The sequence below is a fragment of the Monodon monoceros genome, unplaced genomic scaffold (assembly GCF_005190385.1).
Source record: "Monodon monoceros isolate NGI ecotype Baffin Bay Population unplaced genomic scaffold, NGI_Narwhal_1 Super_Scaffold_14, whole genome shotgun sequence".
Classification (NCBI taxonomy): domain Eukaryota; kingdom Metazoa; phylum Chordata; class Mammalia; order Artiodactyla; family Monodontidae; genus Monodon; species Monodon monoceros.
In genome coordinates, this window is record NW_021703770.1 from 2,847,306 (window position 1) to 2,868,997 (window position 21,692).

The 21,692-nt window shown below is 47.5% G+C and overlaps 1 protein-coding gene across 8 annotated transcripts in view; it reads left to right on the forward strand.

Moving 5' to 3' along the window:
* Positions 1-21,692, forward strand: part of COL22A1 (collagen type XXII alpha 1 chain) — a 254,177-nt gene that overhangs the window by 199,192 nt on the left and 33,293 nt on the right. For 7 of the 8 annotated variants that reach the window (XR_003793573.1, XR_003793575.1, XM_029222987.1 and 4 more), the window contains 7 exons: positions 630-677; positions 6,534-6,647; positions 7,024-7,077; positions 9,421-9,474; positions 11,059-11,112; positions 13,902-13,955; positions 18,550-18,603. Coding sequence is in view for 6 of the 8 variants with exons in the window: in XM_029222987.1 (XP_029078820.1) it covers positions 630-677; positions 6,534-6,647; positions 7,024-7,077; positions 9,421-9,474; positions 11,059-11,112; positions 13,902-13,955; positions 18,550-18,603 (432 nt within the window). In the remaining 2 variants the exon portion in view is untranslated. The remainder of the gene's footprint in view (positions 1-629; positions 678-6,533; positions 6,648-7,023; positions 7,078-9,420; positions 9,475-11,058; positions 11,113-13,901; positions 13,956-18,549; positions 18,604-21,692) is intronic. The other variant, XM_029222988.1, reaches the window with a different exon arrangement.

Below are 21,692 nucleotides of genomic sequence, written 5' to 3' on the forward strand. Positions count from 1 at the left end.
CACTTGGGCTCCGGGCTGACCGCAATCATCGCATGCCATGTTCCAACTCACCACGGGTTTGAATGTGAAGTCAGTGACCCACGGACTCCTGCACACCTTCAGAGGCTTTGTAATTACTCCTGATTTCTGAAGTCTTCCTGAAGTTAGAGACTTTCCAACTCATAATGATGAATGAGGCTTAAAAGGCTACTTCACCTACGAAAGCTGAAGAAGTTGCTTTAAAATCATGCTAGACTGTGAATGACTGATAGCGACATCTGCTACCCATCTGGAGAATAAAGGACCGTCCGCCTCTTTGTCTTCCACAGTACCCATAGGCCCTATTGGTTTTGATGGAAGTGGGGAGGAGAGGCCACCAGGAGAAGAGAAAGGGCCACAAGAAGGAGCCCGGGGACCAGAAAGGCTGATGTCAGACTCAGGACTGGCAGCCCATGCACTTGGGCTGCCACGTCTTTCTATGGCTCCCAAGCGTGGGGCGTAGGCAGGGCGCCTGTCATCCCATGCCTGGCCCAGCTTCGTCATGTGTTACAGCTTCCATTTTGAAGGCTGCGTGCTGTCTAAAGAAGCACGGAGTATGCAGTGTGCATGCATGTGTGTATGTCTGTATTTACTGATTTTTGTTTTGACAGGGCCCCTCTCCACTGCTGTCTCCAGGGGACATAAATCTCTTGGTTAAGGTAAAAGCATAAAATAAATGTGCATGCATTTTGAAAATGGTGATGGGGGGATTAGAGATCTCAATAATATGTGCTTTTCCTTTTTGTCTGAACAACTATGTTATAATATTAACAACGATAGCAACATTGGTTGAGAACTCACTGTGTGTCAGCAGTGTGCTAAAATCCACTGTCCAGTATGGCAGCCACTGGCCACATGTGAGTTAATTAAAATTAAATGCAATTAGCAGTTCCGGTCCTTGGTCACACTAGCCACATTCCAAGTACTTACTCGCCACCTGTGGCTAGCGGCTATCTTATTGGACAATAAGATCCATCATCACGGGAAATCCTCCCAGGCAGTGCTATGCGAAATGCTTCCCACGTGTCTCTTGTTTTATATCCACGATCACTCTCTGATGTTGGTACTACTTATGCTCTTGTTTTGCTTGTTAGAAACCTGAGTCACTGTGAGGGTCAGTGACTTTATGGGACTAGAGCCCACTCCTCACTGATTCCAGAGACTGACCTTTGACCCCACACAGGAGTGCATCCTGGAGTTCTGAGAGGACGCATGGGCAGAGTCAGACAGGCCGGGTGGGGTTTCTTCTGGGGCGAGGTCCAGAGTGCAGGTGCAGGGCGGTGGAGCTGGCTGCCGGGCCCTTAGCCAGGCCGAGTCCAGATCAGAGCGCGCGCTGCGCTCATGGTCCGAACCGCGTGCGCCTTCTCCACGAGCGGCAGAAGACGCGAGTTCAGCACAGCTCTGCTGAGATAGCGCACGGAAAGCTGGACGCCCAGGAGCCTGGCCAGGGACCTCGGCGCTTAAAGAGAAGAACTGGGGAAGGCTGTGAGCGAGACAGAGGCAGGATAAGATTTGTGTTTCAGGGAGAGCAGTCCTGCGGCTGTGCGTGTGGAGGACCCTTTGCTGCCTCTGTTCCAAGCTTTTGTCTTAGCTTCGGGTGAAGCTTGGCCTTGGATTTTGTGTGACCACCCTCTCCCTCACTTCCTGTATTCTAAAAACCACTTGGGAGGTGTCGGAAAATACCTGGTTCTTGCATGAGAGCGAGGGAGGAGAACAAAAGGGAAAAGAAATCCTTCTCAGAAGCTTGGGCCTTTTCATCTCTTTATACATTGAGATGCCTTGATGGAAAATTATACATTTCATTGGAAAATGAGTAGTAATAGAGCAATCTTTCCTGATTTTCATTAACAAGAGGGAATTTTGTTTTTTACAACAAGGACGTGGCAAGAATTCATTATCTATTGATTCCAGCCTTGTTTATTACAGGCATTTCTGTTCTCGATCATTTTTTCCTAACTGTGTCCCGCTGGAAGGCCCTGGGTTTGCATCGGCCCCTGTCTTCCCCACCCCACAGCCTCACCAAGGATTTCAACCTCAAGGTGTCCCGGTCCTGATGGCAATGATAATAGGGGTGAATTCTGCATGGGTTAATGCTTTACGGCTACAGCATTAAGATAGGTGTTTAGTCAAATCGGTACTTCTTACCTGCTAAAGGATGCAGCTGTGTTCCTCAGAGCACCCAGGGACCGCAGAGAGAATGTGAGCACCTGCATTCAGGGAAGCACCTGAGACTCCCTGGCCCTACAGAGCTGTTCTTTGCCTGGAAACCCTGTGGACAGGAGCCTGGGCTCTGGGGGTTTGCCAGGTCTGTGAAGTCAGCTCTCCAGCTCCCTGTTTTCTAAGCACCTGCTGCTGTGTTGGTGATCTGGTCCAGGTGGGCTGGTGGCGGGACCCTCTCTTGCTAAGAAGGTATCTTCTGTTACAGAAAATTTGCCTCATTCTGATAGTTGGAAAACTGCCTGGTTAGAAAGTTCGTCTCCTAAGAGTTCCGGTTTAATGAACTTCCATCGTTGGATCTGTGCCCGGGGAGGTCATCCTCAGGACCTCTCCATTAGATGATCCCCTGGGATAAATATTACTTCATCCTATCCTCAGCAACAACCCAGTGGGTGGGTGCTATTGTGTGCTGCATTGTGCAGAGCAGGAGGTTGGGCACAGAGGGTCAGTCACTTGTTCAAGGCAACAGAGCTGGATGGTGGCAGAGCGAAGACTCAAACCCAGTGTGACCACCTCCACGTCCTGTGCTCTAGCCCCTCTGCTCTCTGACTTCATCTCTGCATGCATCCGAGCTTCCTGACAGCTACCTGACGAAGGGCAGGCAGGTAGTGAGTTTCTTGCCTGTCACCCAGAGGTTTGAAATGTAGGCTCCACAGCCCTTTGGCAGGAATCTGCAGTGAGGATTCGGGAATCCAGCAAGAACTTGCATGAGATGATCTGGAGGTGAATCCTATGCTGGGCGGAGACTGCAGCACTCCTCCAGTTGTACACACTTGATTGAGCACTTTCTCGAATGCTGTCCCACACCAAATACAGTGACACAGCCAGCCGGGTTTGCTGAAAGTGTCTCAGGAAAAACGAAGGGGATGGAGGCGAGAGGGAGTCTGTATTTACAGATTGGAACCCTGCAACGTGCTAGATGCTTCACATGTGTTATTTCAGTTTCACATCCCTCTCCTAAGGTAGGAGAACAATCCTTATTAACAGATACGGAAATAGACTCAAAGGGACTAAGTGACTTGCCTGAGATGACTCAGTTAAGTGGAAAAGTTGGGAGTCAGTATTGATGATCAGGGGCATCTGATCTGCCAGTGGGACAAAGCAACAGATTTAGGGAGGAAAATAACAACTGAAACCACAGTGACACATGTAGCAGCTGAAATTCCTGTGCTGTCACTGTGTGCCAGGCATGGCATCAAGCGTTTTTCATCCATTATCTCATGTATTTCTCCCTAGACTCTGAGGTTCTCATCTCACAGATAAGGGACTGAGGCTCAGAGAGGTGAAGCCGTGATCCCAAGTGGGCAGAGGCTTTGGTGTGGTCTGGGCAAAGCCCGTCTAGCCGGAAGCAGAACCCTGGCTAGTGACAGGGAGGGAGAAATTTCCCCCTATAATCCCTCTCGAGTTCTTGTGGCCAGACTAATAATAAAATTGACACACGACATTAACAGAAGAAAAATAAATACATTTTAATTTGTGCACGTGGAGGTCTCATAGAAATGGGACCTGAGATGTGGCCAAAACAGGCAGCTTTTATACTTTTTGGATAAAGAAGCAATACATTTGTGAGGAATTGACAGGGCAAAGAAACTTAGGCTTTGGGTCCTTAATTAGTGAAGAATCTAAACGGAGCTTGGACTTAGGGAAGTAAATTTTAAAAGGTTTGTTTATACAGGCTTCTCCGCCTTGAAACCCCCGTTTCTGGGGATGAAGTAGTTGTTCTACCTCCAGATGCAGGGAGGGTACTTTTCACATTAGAGGTTTATTTCTTGCTTTCAGGGAGACAGACAGAAGGGCCAGCATCCCTCTTGCACTGGCCATTTCTTACGTATCTTTAGTTCAAAGTTATATGCTATTGAGACACTTTGGGGCAGCCCACCCTGGGCCCCAACACTAGTGTCGAGGCATTTCCGGCAGCCCAGGTCAGGAGGGACCAGGGGCCCCAGGTGCACAGGAGCCAAAGTGAGCATTGGTAGGACAGCAGGTGGGGGGCTGGTCTCGCCCTGTGCTCACTGGATTCCAGGACCTGATCCAGCCCCCTCACTGGCAAGTCTGGGGGCTGCTGGGGGCTGCTCTGGTCATCAGGGACCAATCCTACACAGAATGTGTGACTAAGACACACCCAGGCTGAGTTACCCACGCCGCAAATGGAAAAGAAATTGGAAAGTAGTGACATTTTGTATTTTGCTCAGATACAACTTCTTATGCTGTGGATCCCGCTGTGAAGAACGGTTCCGAATCACTCTTGCACCCACCACGTCCAACAAATCTCAGCCTGTGTGCACTGTTGCCATGTTTGACGGCTGTATCTCATTTTAACGAACTATAGCGAAGGTCTAGGAATCGATGAGATACATGAGTTCCTCCCAAGTCTGCCACTCTTCCAAACAAAAAACAGCAACTGGAAACAGTATCCTTCAGCTTCTCTCATCTGCCATTTCTTCATGTAGCCCAACATTTGGTATTCCTCATCCTCCAAAAACATTCAACCAGCATCTGAAATCACCACTAAAGGAAGATGACACTGGGTGCCAGAAGGTCAGTGGCCAGTTGGTTGGTGGTTGGTCGGGTCGGCTGGTTCCATCATTTATGGAACTCACGCTCTGCGGAAGGTTATTTGCTACAAAGTGGACATGCAAAGATAAAGCAACTCTATCTCTGTTCTCGGAGAGCTAACACTTTTTTGCTTGGTGGGGAGGGCTTGGAGCTAAGAACAGATCTCCTCAATAGTGAGACAGGTGCTTCCATAGCAGGAATTCCTGGGTCTGTGGGAGCAGGAACACATCCCCAGTGTGAAGCCATCAGGAAGGCTTCCTGGAGTAGGACACTTCCAAAGAAGCTTCGAATATTGAGTAGGAGTAAGTACCTAAAAGGAAGGTGGACGGTTCAGAGTTGCTTTTTTGATGACGAAAGCCCTTCCATCCTGAATTAGAGACGGATTTGTTTTTTTGTTTTTTGTTTTTTGTTTTTCTTGTGGTACGCGGGCCTCTCACTGTTGTGGCCTCTCCCGTTGCGGAGCACAGGCTCCGGACGCGCAGGCTCAGCGGCCATGGCTCACGGGCCCAGCCGCTCCGTGGCATGCGGGATCTTCCCGGAGCGGGGCACGAACCCACGTCCCCTGCATCGGCAGGCGGACTCTCAACCACCGCGCCACCAGGGAAACCCTAGAGACCGATGTGAATGCCAAGTCACCTGAAACATCACCTCATTGAATATGAACAGGTCTTCGCCGATCTCTCCAGCGCAGCATCCCAGAAGCCCTAGTTAATGCGTTTGTTTGTGTCAGTTGGTACCTGGAACCATGAGCCCTTCAAGACGTGTGCTCGTTGTGGTCTCGACGCAGAAAAGCACAGTGCCTAACAGTGAGGGAGCTGCTGGGTAGATACATGAATTCATAATAGCCGAAAGCACTGGGAATGATCTGCCGCTCTTCTGAGAGACCTCTGTGTTTTATCTCATTCAACCCTTACAGCAGGGAGAGAATAGGGGAGGAAGAGTGAGGATTAGAGAGAAGGGCGTGGAAGGAGCAATCCAAGACCCTGGGGTGTGAAATGGATGAGAGTGTGGTCAAGCCTGTGAACTGTATTTGGTGTTTACTGTGCTCCAAAATGTAAGATCTGGGGAGGACGCAGACAAGCTAGAGAACCTGTTCTCTGGGCTGAGAACTTTACATTCAGTCCAGGGACAGCACTTAACCTGCCTCAAAGGAGTGGAGCAAAGTTCCATTCTGGGGAACAGTTATTAAATGCCTACTTTGAACAAAGAATAATGCCAGGCATGGTGAGATTTGGTGTGTGTCACAGCAAGAGAGTCCCAAGGGTGGGTGCCTGTTGCTTCCTTTTTTTTTGCTGCTTTGTTCAGAAACATTTTGGGCAAACCCACCAGACAGAGAATGCAGTTCCCAGCTGTGTCTTGTCTCTAGTCTTACGGACAGAGCATGTTATCTTTAACAGCACTAAATGTTTGCATTAAATCTGTACTGTGAATGTTTTCAGACGCTCACAGACATTGGTACGTCTTCGCTTTCAACATCTTCATCTTGGGCTACATTTCAGCAGTCTGGCCAGAAGTAGGGAGAAATGCGGTAATAATCCAGATATATCAGATGTATCAGTGCTGAAATCTAATTTAAGACCAAGAGAGAAAAATGCAAAGTTTGACACAAGCTGTGTGGGTAGTGACTCAATCCACCTGTTTGCTTTTCATCATTTGCTGGCTTCTTCCTGTCTGGAAAGGTAGGAGCCATGGGCCACCTTTTGTTTTATAAGTAACTGTACTGTTTTTGCTCTTTTTCTCAGGATGTGTGCAATGACTGTCCCCCAGGTCCCCCAGGCCTCCCTGGTCTGCCAGGTTTTAAAGGGGACAAAGGTCTCCCAGGAAAGCCAGGGAGAGAAGGCACAGAAGGGAAAAAGGTAAGGAGAAAAGAGGAAACTTAGTTTTTGTCACTGTAATGGAATACATCACCTGGGAGACCTCAGCACCGGGTCTCGGGGACACAAGGGGGGATTCTACGCAAGGGCACAGAAGCGGGAGGTGGGGCCATGGGGGCCCTTGGGGACTGGCTCTCATACCAGCTGCCACATTGGTGGTGGGTGACGGCCATGAATGCACAGCCGCCCACCTACACCCTTTGCTCAGACACGCGGTAGGGTGGGGCAGACAGGGAAGCCGGTGGGAAGTCAGTGAGTGCATGTGTAAGAGGATGGCTTGCCGATGACTCTGGGCATGGGCTCCAGGCACTCATTCTTGCTGTTTTGTTTTGTTTTTTCCCCGTTATTCCTGCTGCAGGGAGATGCTGGGCCCAGAGGCCTCCCAGGGCCCCCAGGAAGAGATGGACCACAGGTCAGTGAGCTTTCATAAAAATCATGTGAGTTTATTCTCATCTCACTGGTGAACCGACGTTTGAGGAAGAGTGACGTCCAGTGGAAAGGAACAATGATTTTACAATCAGAAAATCCACATTCAGGTTCTCTCCTTAGCACTGACTGTCTCAGTGACCATGGGAACGGGCCCTTGAACTTGGTGAGTCTTAGATTGCTCATAGACAAATACTTGAGTGGCTGAAAGTATAGATGAGCTACCAGATAGGAATGTGTAGTGCTGTTTAAGACATGAGCTTTGGGGTCAGACAGCTCCGAACTCGAGTCCCACCCCTGAGTTGAGTCTTTGGAGCTGTGTGACCTTAGGCAAAATTCTTGACCTCTCTGGGCCTCAATTTCTCCACCCACTAACGATGTGAATAAAAACAACTTCAGAGAGAGGGAAGAGTTGCACAATATCATACATAAAAAGAACTTGGCACTCAATAAAAATATTAGGAAGGAGCTATACAAACGCAAGTGAGTATCATTAACTCTCACATGAATGACAAGACACCCATCTAAAACGGGCAGGATAGCTTGTAGTTTCACAAAGCCAGGGAGACTGGCCTGGGAGGAAGGAGCTGGGATCGCAGCCGTAGAACAGGCTGCGAAGCTCTGGCTGCCAGAACAGGTGTCTGGGCTGTGGCTGGTTGGGCTCTGGGTGGTGACAGTACTTACCTCTAAGGGGAAGAGAGTGTGTGAGTGTGGCGTACAGGCAGGGAGTGGGTGAGCTCTGACCTTCCCAGCCTTATTCCACTTCCCCTGACATCGATGCTGCCCTGGGGGCTCTCTCTGACCCCCTTGTCACCTCTGTGCTGCTGGAAACTCTATGCACTGCTCTGCCCCAACATTCAGGGACACGTGTCACTGTGTCTCTTCTTGTGGCCTGGCTGGGACACGGTGTGGCTCATCTGATGGGAGATGCAGCAGGAAATTGACAGTAGGAGAGAGACCACAGGAGCAAGCCCTTTGGGGTTGGAATCCAGTCTCAGCAGTCTCCTTGGGCTAGCTTCTTACCTCTCTGCCCTTCCCTTTCCTCCTGGTACCCTAGGGAGTGTGAGAGCAGAGACCTTACAGGCTCCGGCCCTGGCGGCCGCTCGTGAGATGCCCCCACCAGTGCCTGTCACATTGTAGCCCTCTGTCAATCTTAGCCCTCATGCTCTGTCAGCCCCTGGGCCAGGATTGGGGTGAGGACCCGGGTGGAAAACGTAAGGGGAAGCCAAAATCCTCCATAACCAAGATAAATGAGACTCTAATGCGGTATTACGAAATGTTTAAAAGAGTGCAGTAGATACATAAGGAACAAAATATCAAAATTTTAAAGAAAGACAAGACCCAGGGCTTCCCTGGTGGCACAGTGGTTAAGAATCCGCCTGCCAGTGCAGGGGACACGGGTTCAAGCCTTGGGTTGGGAAGATCCCCCATGCTGCAGAGCAACTAAGCCCGTGTGCCACAACTACTGAAGCCCATGTGCCACAACTACTGAAGCCTGGGTGTCTAGACCCCGTGCTCCACAACAAGAGAAGCGACCGCAATGAGAAGCCCACACACCGCAACAAAGAGTAGCCCCTGCTCGCCGCAACTAGAGAAAGTCTGCGCGCAGCAATGAAGACCCAACACAGCCAAAAATAATTAATTAATTAAATTTATATAAAAAAAAGACCGACACATGAATCCCTCACTTTCCTTGCCTCCCCCTAATCCTTGCCCCTTTGGAGCCCTGTATTTATTTTCATGTTCATATTTTGTTCATCTTGGATTATTTTGCATTAATTTTGACTTATAAAAATATGGCCATAAAATATTCTTGATCTTGGATCCTGAGGTTTCCCGGGGCCCCTTACATTTCGCCCCCCAGGTGAGTGCTCACTTTCTTCACCCTAGGCACAGCCCTGGAAAATGGGGTTGGAGGTATTATTATTACTATTAAAAGGCAAGGGGCTTCCCTGGTGGCGCAGTGGTTGACAGTCCACCTGCCGATGCAGGGGACGTGGGTTCGTGCCCCGGTCCGAGAAGATCCCACATGCCGCGGAGCGGCTGGGCCCGTGAGCCATGGCCACTGGGCCTCCGCGTCCGGAGCCTGTGCTCCGCAACGGGAGAGGCCAAGGCAGTGAGAGGCCCGCGTACCGCAAAAAAAAAAAAAAAAAGCTACCACTCAGAGTCTAAATGACCTGCTCAAGGTCCCACAGCTAGTTTGGACCTACAGCACAAACTTGAAAAGAAATTGATGAAGAATGAGAGAATGAATGCATTGCAAAATTTTTCTTTTGCAACGTAGCGCTAGCAAAATTTTCGGTATTTTTTTTTTTTTTTTTCTCCTAAGGGAAATAAAGGAGAACGTGGTGCAGATGGTGAGATTGGACAGAAAGGTGATCAGGTAAAAACTTATTTTACAGTGAAACATTCACCCTGAAGAAACATCACTTATTTTTCCTAGGTAACTTTCATTCCACCGTTTCTGCAGTCATTTCTCTTTTCTTCTTTGCCTTTGGTAGGATTTTTTTTTAAATCATGTTTTCATGGTTCCCACCTTGGTTCATTGTCACACTCCCCTTCCCCAGTTATCCGAGGAGCCTACCTTTTCTTTTCTTTAAAAACACATATTTTAAAATTTTGTACTCGGTTACTTTTAGTGTTTCTTGCTCACTGAACTGGTAGTCATTCATTACAAAATGCAAAACGCCCCCTTCTCTCTTCCTGCCCACCCACCACTTCTATTGTGTGACTCTCACTGTGTGAGCTAAAATGCTTCATAGACACCCCCTTCTCTGCCCAGGGCCCATCCAGCCCTGCTTGACCACTGCTCCAGATGCATTGTAAGATTGTTCCCATGTGCATCTGAACACTGTCTCCCACTCGTCTCCAATCCAGGGCTACCAGCTCATCCTTCATTCTCAAGTCCTCAGCCTCTAACAGCCTTTAAGCCATTTAAACTGGCTGTTCTGCTTGTGCCTTGCTGCTGTCACTCTTTTCCCTCTTTTCCTGTTTTCTCTTCCTCCTGCCCTTCCCCTTTCCTTCGAAGTCTATCCGTCTCTCGGTCGGTACTCATCGTAAACCAGCTCCGTGCCAGGCCCCGCACCAGGCTCTGAGATACAGGATGAGTGATGGGCAAATCCCTAACCTCACAGGGCTTTTCTTTCAGTGACAGGGTGAGGCATGTGAGCAAAGAATCCAGAGGCGGTGAGATAAGAGCTATACTAAAGGTCTGAATGACATACTCAGCGAAAATTCCACTTGTATCTTGAAAGACAAAATTTGGGGGGATTATTCTTATGAGCTGTGAACGGCAGTGATCTCTGCACCGAATGTTACAGTTTGTGTTTTCCTGTGGAAGGAGGTGAAGGAGGAGGGTAGGGAGATCTTTTCTTTCGTGGTGGTTTGTTTGGTTTGAAAACACTGCTGTACTACATAAATGATGCAATACACTTGGCACCATAACCGGTTTAGCTCATTCTAAAATACACACGGACTCCTCTCCACATGGGGACATGAATCTCTTTCTTAAAATAACTGTAATACTGTCAAAGATGCCATAATTCAGTTAATCTAGCTATTTCCATTGTGGGTATAAATTGTGTGTATATGTATTTATTTGTTTTTAAATTCTTATTATGGGATACTTCAAACATATATCAAAATAAGAACGTATAATAAAAATTACCCCATTGTATTTATCACCTGGTCAGAATATCTTCCAGCTGTTTGGCCACTCTTGTTTTCATCTATATCCTTCTTCCTTCACATTATTTTGAAGCAAATCCAGTTACAGGATAGGTTTGTTTTTGTAAATATTGTTAGATACTCCCTCAGCCACCTATTTATATATGTTCATATATGTATACATATATCCAGAATTTTTATCTGAGTTAGAAGATGGATTCTAGCTTGTCTGAAATTGGGTAGTTGCACGGAGTGCAACTTTTTGGGAATCATTTAAAATAATTGCCTTGTGTTTTCCTAGGGTCATCCAGGAGTTCCAGGTTTCATGGGGCCCCCAGGGAACCCTGGGCCACCGGTAAGTAATTATTTTGAATCTCCTCCTCTTCTGGCCTTGTCATTGGTGCATACTTCCATACTCCCTGGAGGTGGTATCACATGGACAGACCTCTTATTTTAAAGAGTGGGCTGACACCTGAAAGGTGTCTGGGGTGAAGTGAAAGTGCAGGTCGCGGCAGCGTCTGGGGTGAGCCCAGAGGGGCTTGGCTACGTTGAGGGACGGTGTAGTCAGAATGCTCTCAGGACGGGGGCATTGGCAGGGATGCACAGGCTCTACTTACTGTTTTTCATCCAGCTCGGGTTGGGGGAAGCCTGGGATAATTGCAAGGTTAGGCTCTTAAGTAAGAAATGTATTATAGAAGCAACTTTCCCTCTTCCGTAGGAAACTGTCTCATGGTGAGAGGCTCAGGGAATCACAGAGTGCCTGTGCAAACCCAGACTTTCTTGGATTTACTGTAATTGGTAACAATAATAATAACTGCAAGTTATTACTATGTATTATTACTATTTTCAACAGTTCCTTCGTTGTCATTCTAAGGCACTTGTTATCATTCTAACTATAGCAACAGCCTTTAATATCATCCCATTTATTCCCATTGACCCTCCTCCCCCTCCAAACAAATGTTCTCCTTGCTCTTTCAGTAGCTGTGGTGCTACCATTGACTGATGCCCTTCTTGGCAAATTTACCTCCCTTTGGTCTAGGTTGCTTGTCTGTCTCCAGCTGATTCGTGAGTTTATTCAGCATCATGCAGGTGTTTATTGAGCCTCCACTTTGTGCCGTGGCTTGGACTGTTAATTGCCTTTGGGAATGGATGCTGAGTCAGCTGCCCATTCAGGTTTAGGGGCCAGTCATGCAGAAGAAACTCAGGAGCAGGCAGCTAACCCTCCTGGTCAATCATGCATTGTTTTTTAAGTGTTCATGATGTTATATACAGATACCAAGAAGACAAAGCTCTTTACTTTCACAGTTTATTTTCTGGTGCTCTGTTAGCATTCTTCTTCCAGTAAAACCCTCACCCTGTTCCCAACCTGCTAGCTTAGCTAGATTCCAGAGTCTAGGATGCCAAACGCTTCTGGCAAAATTATGTAAAATAACCCAAATTTGGAGTAGAAACGCAATTACTCTGTTAGATGTGTAATTTTCCCCTGCAGCAGCCCAGATGCAGGGGAGCATGAACCTTAGGCTGTTTATCTAAATATTATCAACATCTTTTTATTTCGTGAACATTTACGGGGTCCTCACCTGGTGAAAGACGTGGAGACAAATCAGACTGCAGCTCGTCTCCAGGATTTGTCTTACACGGAAAATAAGACACACCTTCTCAACTGTGTCAGGTTTCCTTGAGGTCCAAGACCATGGTGTGGCCATTTCTGTATCCCTAAAACTTTGCCAGCACCTGGTATGACATAGGCACCCAGTAAATGTATGCAAAAGGACTAAATCAAGACTGCTGGAAAGGTGTCGATAAAGTACTGTGAGACCTTGCTCATTTGTTATCCCATGCTTAGTTATTACCTGCAGTGCTTCTGATCTTGAGTTGGCCAACAGACACGCACAGAAGACCACTGTCATCAGACTTCTGATAACAGAGAGCCCTTTATGGAGATCTCTGAGTATGTACCTGGTGCTGGCTGGCTAACTCTTTATATGTATCACCTTACTCAGTTCTCTCAACAACTCAAGTTAAGTCAGTGCTGTCTTTTTCTTTTTTTCCCATTTTCTCCATTTTACAAAGGAACTGAGATGCAGAGAGGTAAAGTAACTTCCCATACAGCTAGTCAGTGGGGACCCAGGACATGGACCCAGGAACTCTGGCTCTGAGAGGGTGCACTCCTAACTGGTACCCTCAATTCTGTGCTGAGCACATTGTAAACATTGTCTCATTTACTGCTCACCTCCCTATGGCATGGGCAATATCACCTTCTGCCTTCGGTGGATAAGGAAACTGAAGCATCAAAGCCGGTAAGAAGCAAAGCATCGATTCGTCTAAAGAACCTCTACGTTTATCACCCAGCCAGCCCAGCTCCTAATTCTTTCATTTATTCAAGAACTATTGAGTGTCTACTATCTCCAAGGCACTGTTTTAGTTCCCAGTAAACAAGGTGATAAACACTAAGGTGTCAGATGGACGCAAAGGCTGGAGAAAACTAAAAGCAGGAACGGGGCGTTGAGGAGCAGGGACTTGCAGTTGGGGTCAGGCAGACGGAGAATGTCTCACTGAGAAGCTGATACCTGAGCCAAGGTGTGGACGAGGGCAGGTTATGAGCTCTGACACATGGGGGTTTAGACTGCAGGCGGAAGGGACAGCACGTGCAGTAACCCTAGGGCAGAAGCCTGTCTGGGGCTCACTCTGCACCACTTACCTGTGTACAACTGCCCTTCCCTTTATCCATCTGTGCATCTCTTCATCCTTGGATTGTCGATACAGGCAGCTGCCTTCCTTAGCTCTCTGGAAGATAAATCCAATTGTTTATTTCTTGTCTGCTGTCCTGAAATGTTCCCTGATGTTAGCTGAAAATGTCCACTCTGAAGTGAGACCATTTACTCTCATCTTATGGATAATTAGCTGGTGAATGCTTTGGCCTCTCCTGAAATGCAGCTGCTGTCCTCCCGACGTCTTTGTATCCCCAGAGGCTATCCCAGCCTGATGGGGAAAGCAGAAGTACCTCTGACACACTTACAGTTCAGACAGCTGGGAAGGGGCACAGGATCTAAGGTCTGTGCATCGCCTCATGCGCCAAGAGGAGGTGCTGATGACCTCTGTTCAGATACACAGCAAACTGGCTTTCTGCTTTACCACCCTTAGGGAACAGATGGAATTGCTGGAGCTGCGGGACCGCCAGGAATCCAGGGATCCCCAGTAAGTTCCTCACTGGAGAGGATGTGCCTTCAGTTTGTGTTTGGACCTTCCCAGAACCCCAAGTGTTTGCCAGCCCTGCCCTGGTCCTCCCTAACTCCTGTGGCTCACGTTCCAAAGGTCTGTTCACTACTGGTCGACCACAGGAGGAATTGCTTTATGTTAGAACCCCGGTTACCTCGCCTCTAAATTAAAGGTTTGGATGAAATGACCTGGCAATCTGTGATTCCAGAATTCAGCTTACAACCAATTCAAACTGGTTCAAGGTTTAGCCCCATCTCCCTATTCCTTTTCTGCGTGGTTTCTATTTGGAAGAGGCACAGGGGAGGAGAAAGCCCTGGAGCTACCCCATCCCGAGCCTGTGGTATGAGCCAGGAGGTAGCTACTGTTATCCAGTTGTTCAAAAAGCAGAGTGAGGGCTTCCCTGGTGGCGCAGTGGTTGAGAGTCTGCCTGCCGATGAGGGGGACACGGGTTCGTGCCCTGGTCCAGGAAGATCCCACATGCCGCGGAGCAGCTGGGCCCGTGAGCCGTGGCCGCTGAGCCTGCGTGTCCAGAGCCTGTGCTCCGCAACGGGAGGGGCCACAACAGTGAGAGGCCCGCGTACCGCAAAAAAAAAAAAAGAGTGAAATTAAGAAAGCGGAAGTCACAGGTCAAGGTCCTAAAACTACACAGGTAGAGGTAGTTGGAATCCAAGACTTCTGTCTCAAACACCAGCATTATATTCATTGCTTGAAGCTGCCGGGACCATTCTTGGTTTCAACACCATAAGGCAAAGGTGAACCTCAGTTTAGCAGGCACTGGGCTCGTAGTCACTACATGCATATTTACTTAAAGGAATTTACGGTCCCTTGATATCCCTTATCTCATCTGACTGCCCTATCAGTAGGAATGATTGTCTCCATCTTATAAATAAGGAAAGTGGGCATAAGAGAAGGAAAACTACCAGTTCAGGGTCACATGGTGAGGAAATGTCAGAGCTGGGTGCAAACCCCACTCTACAGAAATCTCAGTGTCATGTTCCAGGTAGGGCTATTGCTAGCAAGCAGGTCAACCCTGCCCTGGTACCTCTGGACTCTGGTGCCAGGAGCACTTCCTCCTCAGGTGAGGAAGACAAAGCCCAGGGGGGTGATGTCACTCGTCCAAGGTCATACAGGAAATTGATATCCAAGTCGGGAGTTAAGTCAGTTTGAAAATTCCCATTTCAGCATTCCTTCTGTCACTCCACCCTGCCCCACTGTGTGGGATGGTCGGGTTAGGGGCAGGACGGATGTCGAGATTGAAAACTAAGAGCCGCGTGGCTCTTTTTACGATCATCATCTAGCTGATGCTTCTGCACCGAGAAGTCCCAGGATGAATAACATATGACCCACACCGCAGACAGCTTTCTATTGATTCTCAGACAGAAAAAGATTTCTCCCATAAAAACGAATGGACTATTCGCCTGAGGAGAATAAGATGCGGGTCCCAGATGTAAATCCTAGGAATTAAACTACATTAAATGAGATATTGATTCTGTCCTGGCAAGTTATACCTGTGCTTGAAGTTGCCCATTGTCTTGGTATTTCCACATAAACATCAAACCAGAAAACAGCTGAAGTTTTCTTAGCACAAATAATGAGTATTGGTAGTTAAAAAACAGAAATAAAGTTAAATAGGGAATAGTTCAAAATATATATACACAGAGAAATCTAAAACATTTCTATTGCATTTTGAGTTAAAACATATAAACCATTTGCCAATCTTTTTGACATGGGATGAAGGCCGTCATTTTGATTTCTGTTCACCTGAATAGAGTCTCTTGTCATTATATTGTAGAAAGAACATCCACCCATTTACTATTTGTTGCCTTTTTAAAAAGTGGTTTGAGGGACTTCCCTGTTAAGAATCCGCCGGCCAATGCAGGGGATACGGGTTCGAGCCCTAGTCTGGGAAGATCCCACATGCCGTGAAGCAACTAAGCCCGTGCACCACAACTACTGAGCCTGTGCTCTAGAGCCCATGAGCCACAACTACTGAGCCCACGTGCTGCAACTACTGAAGCCCGCGCACCTAGAGCCCGTGCTCCGCAACAAGAGGAGCCACCGCAATGAGAAGCCCGCACACCGCAACGAAGAGTAGCCCCCGCTCGCCGCAACTAGAGAAAGCCTGCACACAGCAGTGAAGACCCAATGCAGCCAAAAATAAATAAATAAAAAATAAATAAATTTATTTTTTAAAAAAGTGGTTTGGGTGTGTAACAACACCTGTGAAGCAATTTGAATGTAGGATCCTAGTTTGTTAGGATTTTTTGCAAATCTTTTATAGCTATCTTGTGGTACAGCTATCAGCTATCTATTTAGACAGTGAATGTCTCATCTTTATCAAATATTTTCAACATCTTAATTTGCGTAAAAAGATCATTCTCTTTCTTTTTCCACCTGAATTTCATTGGGCAACCTAATGAACAATTAAATTGTGTAATTTCCATAGCAAACAACAAGTGGTGAAAACAGGCTTGGGAACAACCATACTGGCTCCTTACTGAGGCTTCGACTCACCTGATTGGAGCAGAAAGACCCTAAGTAGTAGATATTTTAGTCTTGCGGGCCATACGGTCTCTGTTGCAAATCCTCAACTGTGCCACAGTCAGGAGAGATCAGCCACAGACATTATGTAAACTACCGGTGAGACTGCATTCCGATGAGACTTTATTTGCAGCAACAAGCAGAGGGCGGGAGCTTGCTGACTCCTGTCCTAGAGCACTGGTGCTTTCATAGCAGGGTCTTGGCAATAATAAGCGTCCAAGAAGGGATCCAGGAAGCTCTGTTATCAATATGTAAAAACACCTACCTAGGGTGAATATTTGGCCCAAGCTGACCAAAAAACCCACTTTATTTGTTAATGTTTGTAGGTGTCGTGATATGGGGAGGGGGTGAATTTTTTTGTTTTGTTTTACCGTTATTATTTTGCATTGGTGTAAGTGGCAATATGTCTAGACAGTCTCAGATATCATGCAGCATAAGTTTACAGAGATGCAGGTCATGCCAAATTGTTATCAATGCAAATGCGTAAACATAGCATTTTATTTTTTAAGAGCTAAGAGTAACCTCCCAACATGAATAGGTAGAGTGTAGATACTTTTGTTTTTTTTGAGTGTAGATACTTTTGAGAATAGGTTTCAACAAACCAGTAGTGAACCTAAAACATTGTTCATTCTTCACTAGTTCCCGAAGGTCTATGAAAAAAATTCTCAGTATCTGTTTTATTTAATAAATTTATTTATTTATTTTATTTTTGGCTGGGTTGGGTCTTCGTTGCTGTGCGCAGGCTTTGTCTAGTTGCGGCGAGCAGGGGCTACTCTTCGTTGCGGAGTGTGAGCTTCTCAGTGTGGTGGCTTCTCTTGTTGTGGAGCACAGGCTCTAGGCGCACGGGCTCAGTAGTTGTGGCTCACAGGCTCGGGAGTTGTGGCGCACGGGCTTAGTTGCTCCACGGCATGTGGGATCTTCCCGGACCAGGGCTCGAACCGTGTCCCCTGCATTGGCAGGCAGATTCTTAACCACTGCATCACCAGGGAAGCCCCTCAGTATCTTAATGATGTGACACTGGTATCTTTCATTTTCTTCAGATTTGGAAATGAAAGTCAGTTATTGAGTTTTTATTGAGTTTAACTAGTACTTACTAAAGAAAGTGTGCTTTGGTCCCCTCATTGAACACTTTACATGACAGTATACTAAATCTCTATGAATCTGAAATAAATATCAAAATATTTTTGCTTTTGCTTTTCTTCCAAGGGGATAACATCACAACCTTTAAGAATATTTCATTTTGTGTGGAATGTGGATTAGAGTTTAAGCCGGACATTAGTGTTTTATTGCAAAAGAAACACTAGCAGGAAATTATAAAGTTATCAGGACTTTCAAAATACTCATGGTAGAGATGCAGGACGATATAATTATGCACATTAGAATAAAAATGATAACACCGATTACCTCATCTGATGTAGAAACTCTAGTTGACACTGATACGTATTTTTGCTGAGTAAAATGAGAAAGGAAGTATTAATGCACCTTGGTAAACACAGTCTTTCAAGGTCTGTTTCATGGGGGAAAGGGATACTAAAAGCAAGCACTGATGGTAAAGAATTGGGGAACCTCTGGATAAGACGGTGGCAGTAACGAAACCATCTGTTACCTGTGCCCCTGGTCAGCTGGTCAGTTCTTTACTTGTCTTGAGTGCTGTACGCAGAAGCCCTGCAGGTGCTACGGTCTGCGCTGTGAGGCGGTCTGGGGACAAAGTGCAGAGTTGGATCTGGACCCAGGTCTTGTGGACCCCTAAACTTCTTCCCAGTACGCCTTCCAAGGACTAATTCCCTGAGTCTATGTAATAAGGCCAAAATGAGCTCCGGTCTGCACACCCACCTGCATGATTGTGCTCTGTCCAGGGCCCCTCCCTGCCCTGCAGGGAAGCAGTACCTGGAAAGGAACCAGGTGGATGAGGCAGATGCAGAAGCACTAAAGACTCCTTCCAACCCACGAAGGCAATTCTGGGTGAGACCATTTACCTCCAGAAAAGCCAGTCCCAGAAATTTAATGGTGTTTCGTGTCTTGGATCTTTTAGGGAAAAGAAGGTCCTCCTGGCCCCCAAGGCCCATCTGGATTACCCGGAATCCCAGTAAGTGGCATTTTTTAAAAAAAATCTAGTTTCTCTACTGCAAAAATAAGCAAAGAAAACTATATTGCACCATTGTAGACACAAAGCATGTTTACTAGGGAAATTTTCGGTAGAAGAAAAATAATACTAACCAAAGCCAATTTTAGTCTCGTTCTTCCTTTATGTATTTGTTGTTGTTTACTTATGTAAATAAAATTTTCATCTCTTTCTCTCTCCACACACATATCAATCAACAGACACATACATACATAACTGTGATAACTGTGATAATATAAACATTTTCTGTTTTCCACACTGGTATTAAATGCTCATAAATTTTACATACACTCTACCCAATAAATGTACCATAATATATGTGATTATTCTTCTGTTGCCTCATAAGTCTTATAACTTTTAAAAATCTACAGTAGATTATTTTACATTAGGTTTTTATTTTACAGTAGATTACTGTTTTACATTAGATTATTATTTTATTTCTATAGGATGGTGCCCAAAAGTGGAGTCTACTGGTCAGAGCACAATAATATCTAAGGTTCTTGATACATACTGCAAAATTACTCTCCACAAATGTTGTTCCGGACTTTTCAATTTAATATACTTCTCAACAGGGTCAGACTCTCCAGTATGTTAGTAATAAGGCTGCTCCAGAGAGGCCATGTGCTGCCTTCTTCATTGAGAATAAATCCTCGTGTGGCTCCTCGTCTGGCGTGTGCCTGCAGCTGAGGCCTCTCCTGGACACAGCCCCACCCCTGCCCTCCACGGGGCGTCCTTTTGTTCCAGCCATACTGGCTTCCTTTTGGTTTCTAGAACACTCTGCACCCTCTCCTCTCTAGGCCACAGGGCCTTTGCACATGCCTTTCTGTCCGCCCAGAATGCCCTCTTGTCACCTCTTTCACTATTCGATGCCTTTGATCTTTTCCAGCTCATCCCCGGCATCACTTCCTAGAAGTTTCCTCTGCCCCCCAGGCTAGGATAGGCTTAGTCTCTTTTTCCTTTCTTCCTAGGTGCCTGTCTCAGCTGGTAGTCCCATGTTTATTCGCGTAACGGTTTGATTAGTAACCACTCCACCGTTTATTATTCACTAATCGATTTGCTCATTCAGCACACACTGACTAGGCACCTACTGGGTGCTGGATCTGGGGACCTAACAGAAGAGTGCCTGGTAATCATGGGGTTACGTTCTGGGTTGTGGGTTCTATGGGACCAGGCTTTTGTTCCCCACACGTGGTGGGCACACGGCAAATATTACTTAAATAAATATGTGGATGCATGAATTGTTTTCCTAGAGCCCTTCCTCCTTGAGTGTCTGATAAGTGCTACTGTTGGTCGAGCAGGCATTTCCGGGGCATCACCAGTAGCCGTCACTGCAACCACACAACCCCGGAGGTTAAGTAACCTGTCCAGGGCGCACAGGTCTTAAAAGACAGGCTGGGATGTGAAACCCCGGTTGGTATAAAATGCAACGCTGTAGCCTAGCGTGTCATAGCAGCTAGGAAATACTTGATTTAATTCCAGGAATAATAAAGCTACGGAGAGAAAATTCCAGTTTGAATTTTCTGCCAAGCCCTTATGATCAAAGTCCTAGGGTGCTGGAGAAGAGAGAAATGACCTGAGATATGAGTACACGATTTTCTTAGTAGTACCCCTCCTCTCTCCCAGCGTCCCTCCTTCCTTCCATCTTTCCCTCCAGTGCTCACCCCATCTGCTCTCTGTTATCCCCAGAGGAAAGCCGAGACGACCTCCCTGGCACCTCGTGAACTCACCCTGTTTTCCTCTCTGTCTCTTTCTCAGCCCTGTCCTGGACACTCCAGCCTTGTCCACACCCCTTCCTCCCAGCCACTCTAAACAGCTTTGCCTTCCTCCAGGTCATCGCTATGTAGAAAACTCTTCCTCTCCCTCTGCCCGGGCAACAGGAATCATCATAGCTTTCACGCACATTGTGCTAACCACAGGGCGGGCTCAGTGCAGAGAGCTTTCCACGTGTTAACATGCATAATCCTCACCACACCTCACTCCTCTGCTCATCCCGAGGTCTCGGCTAGACATCATCTTCTCCGGGGAGATGTCCTTGAACCTCCCCAGTGGGGTTAGGTGGGGATCAGAGCCGTGCTCTGAGAGCACTTCCTTCATAACCCCTTGCAGCACTTGGGATTTACAATCATAAATACTTGTTGGGGGCTTCCCTGGTGGCGCAGTGGTTGAGAGTCCGCCTGCCAATGCAGGGGACGCGGGTTCGTGCCCCGGTCCGGGAAGATCCCACGTGCCGCGGAGTATGCTGGGCCCGTGAGCCATGGGCCGCTGAGCCTGCGCGTCCGGAGCCTGTGCTCCGCAACGGGAGAGGCCACAACAGTGAGAGGCCTGCGTACCGCAAAAAAAAAAAAAAAAAAAAGAAAGACCCTTCATATATGCCTTACAGCTCCTCCCCCTGCAGTGTAAGTGTGAACATCCCTTTAATTTATTAAAGGTGAAGAAATGAGGCTCTGAGAAGTTCACGGATTGCTCAGCAATCCGGCAGTCGACGAGAGCAGTCTCTATCTCTCAGAAGCCGCACCTCCTTCCCCGATGATTCAGTAGAGGCCACACTCAGCCCTCTTCTGCGTCGCCTGAAGCGGCGCTCCTGCTGCTTCCGGGAGCCAGGTGTCTGCCCCGGGGCTCCCCTGGGGTCGGCTGCCCTCCTTCCTGCGCGTGTCTCACCTGGGTACGTTGCCTTTCTCTTCTGTGCGTGGGTCTCCTGCCCCCCCCCCCCCCCCCCCCCCCGCTGCTCCGTGCATGGGAGAAACGGTTTCTGGAGTTAAACTCTTAATTGAAAAGAGGATCAGTAGTGCGGGGTCTCCGAGTCAGCCAAGCCGGCTTACCTGGCGTTACCATGGTCATGCCAGGAGCAGGGTCTTAACGAGTTACGGGTGCGCATGGGGCATCGGCTAGCGGCCCGGATGGTCAGTAAACTTACGTTACCGTCCTCAGTGCTTCCTGCCAGCGCCCGGGCACTGGCGTTAAAGGCACTGATGAGGAGCGATGCACGATCTCGCGCGTGCCGGCCGCAGCGGGGGCAGCTGCACTGCTGGCGCCGACTACCGATGCCTGGTTTG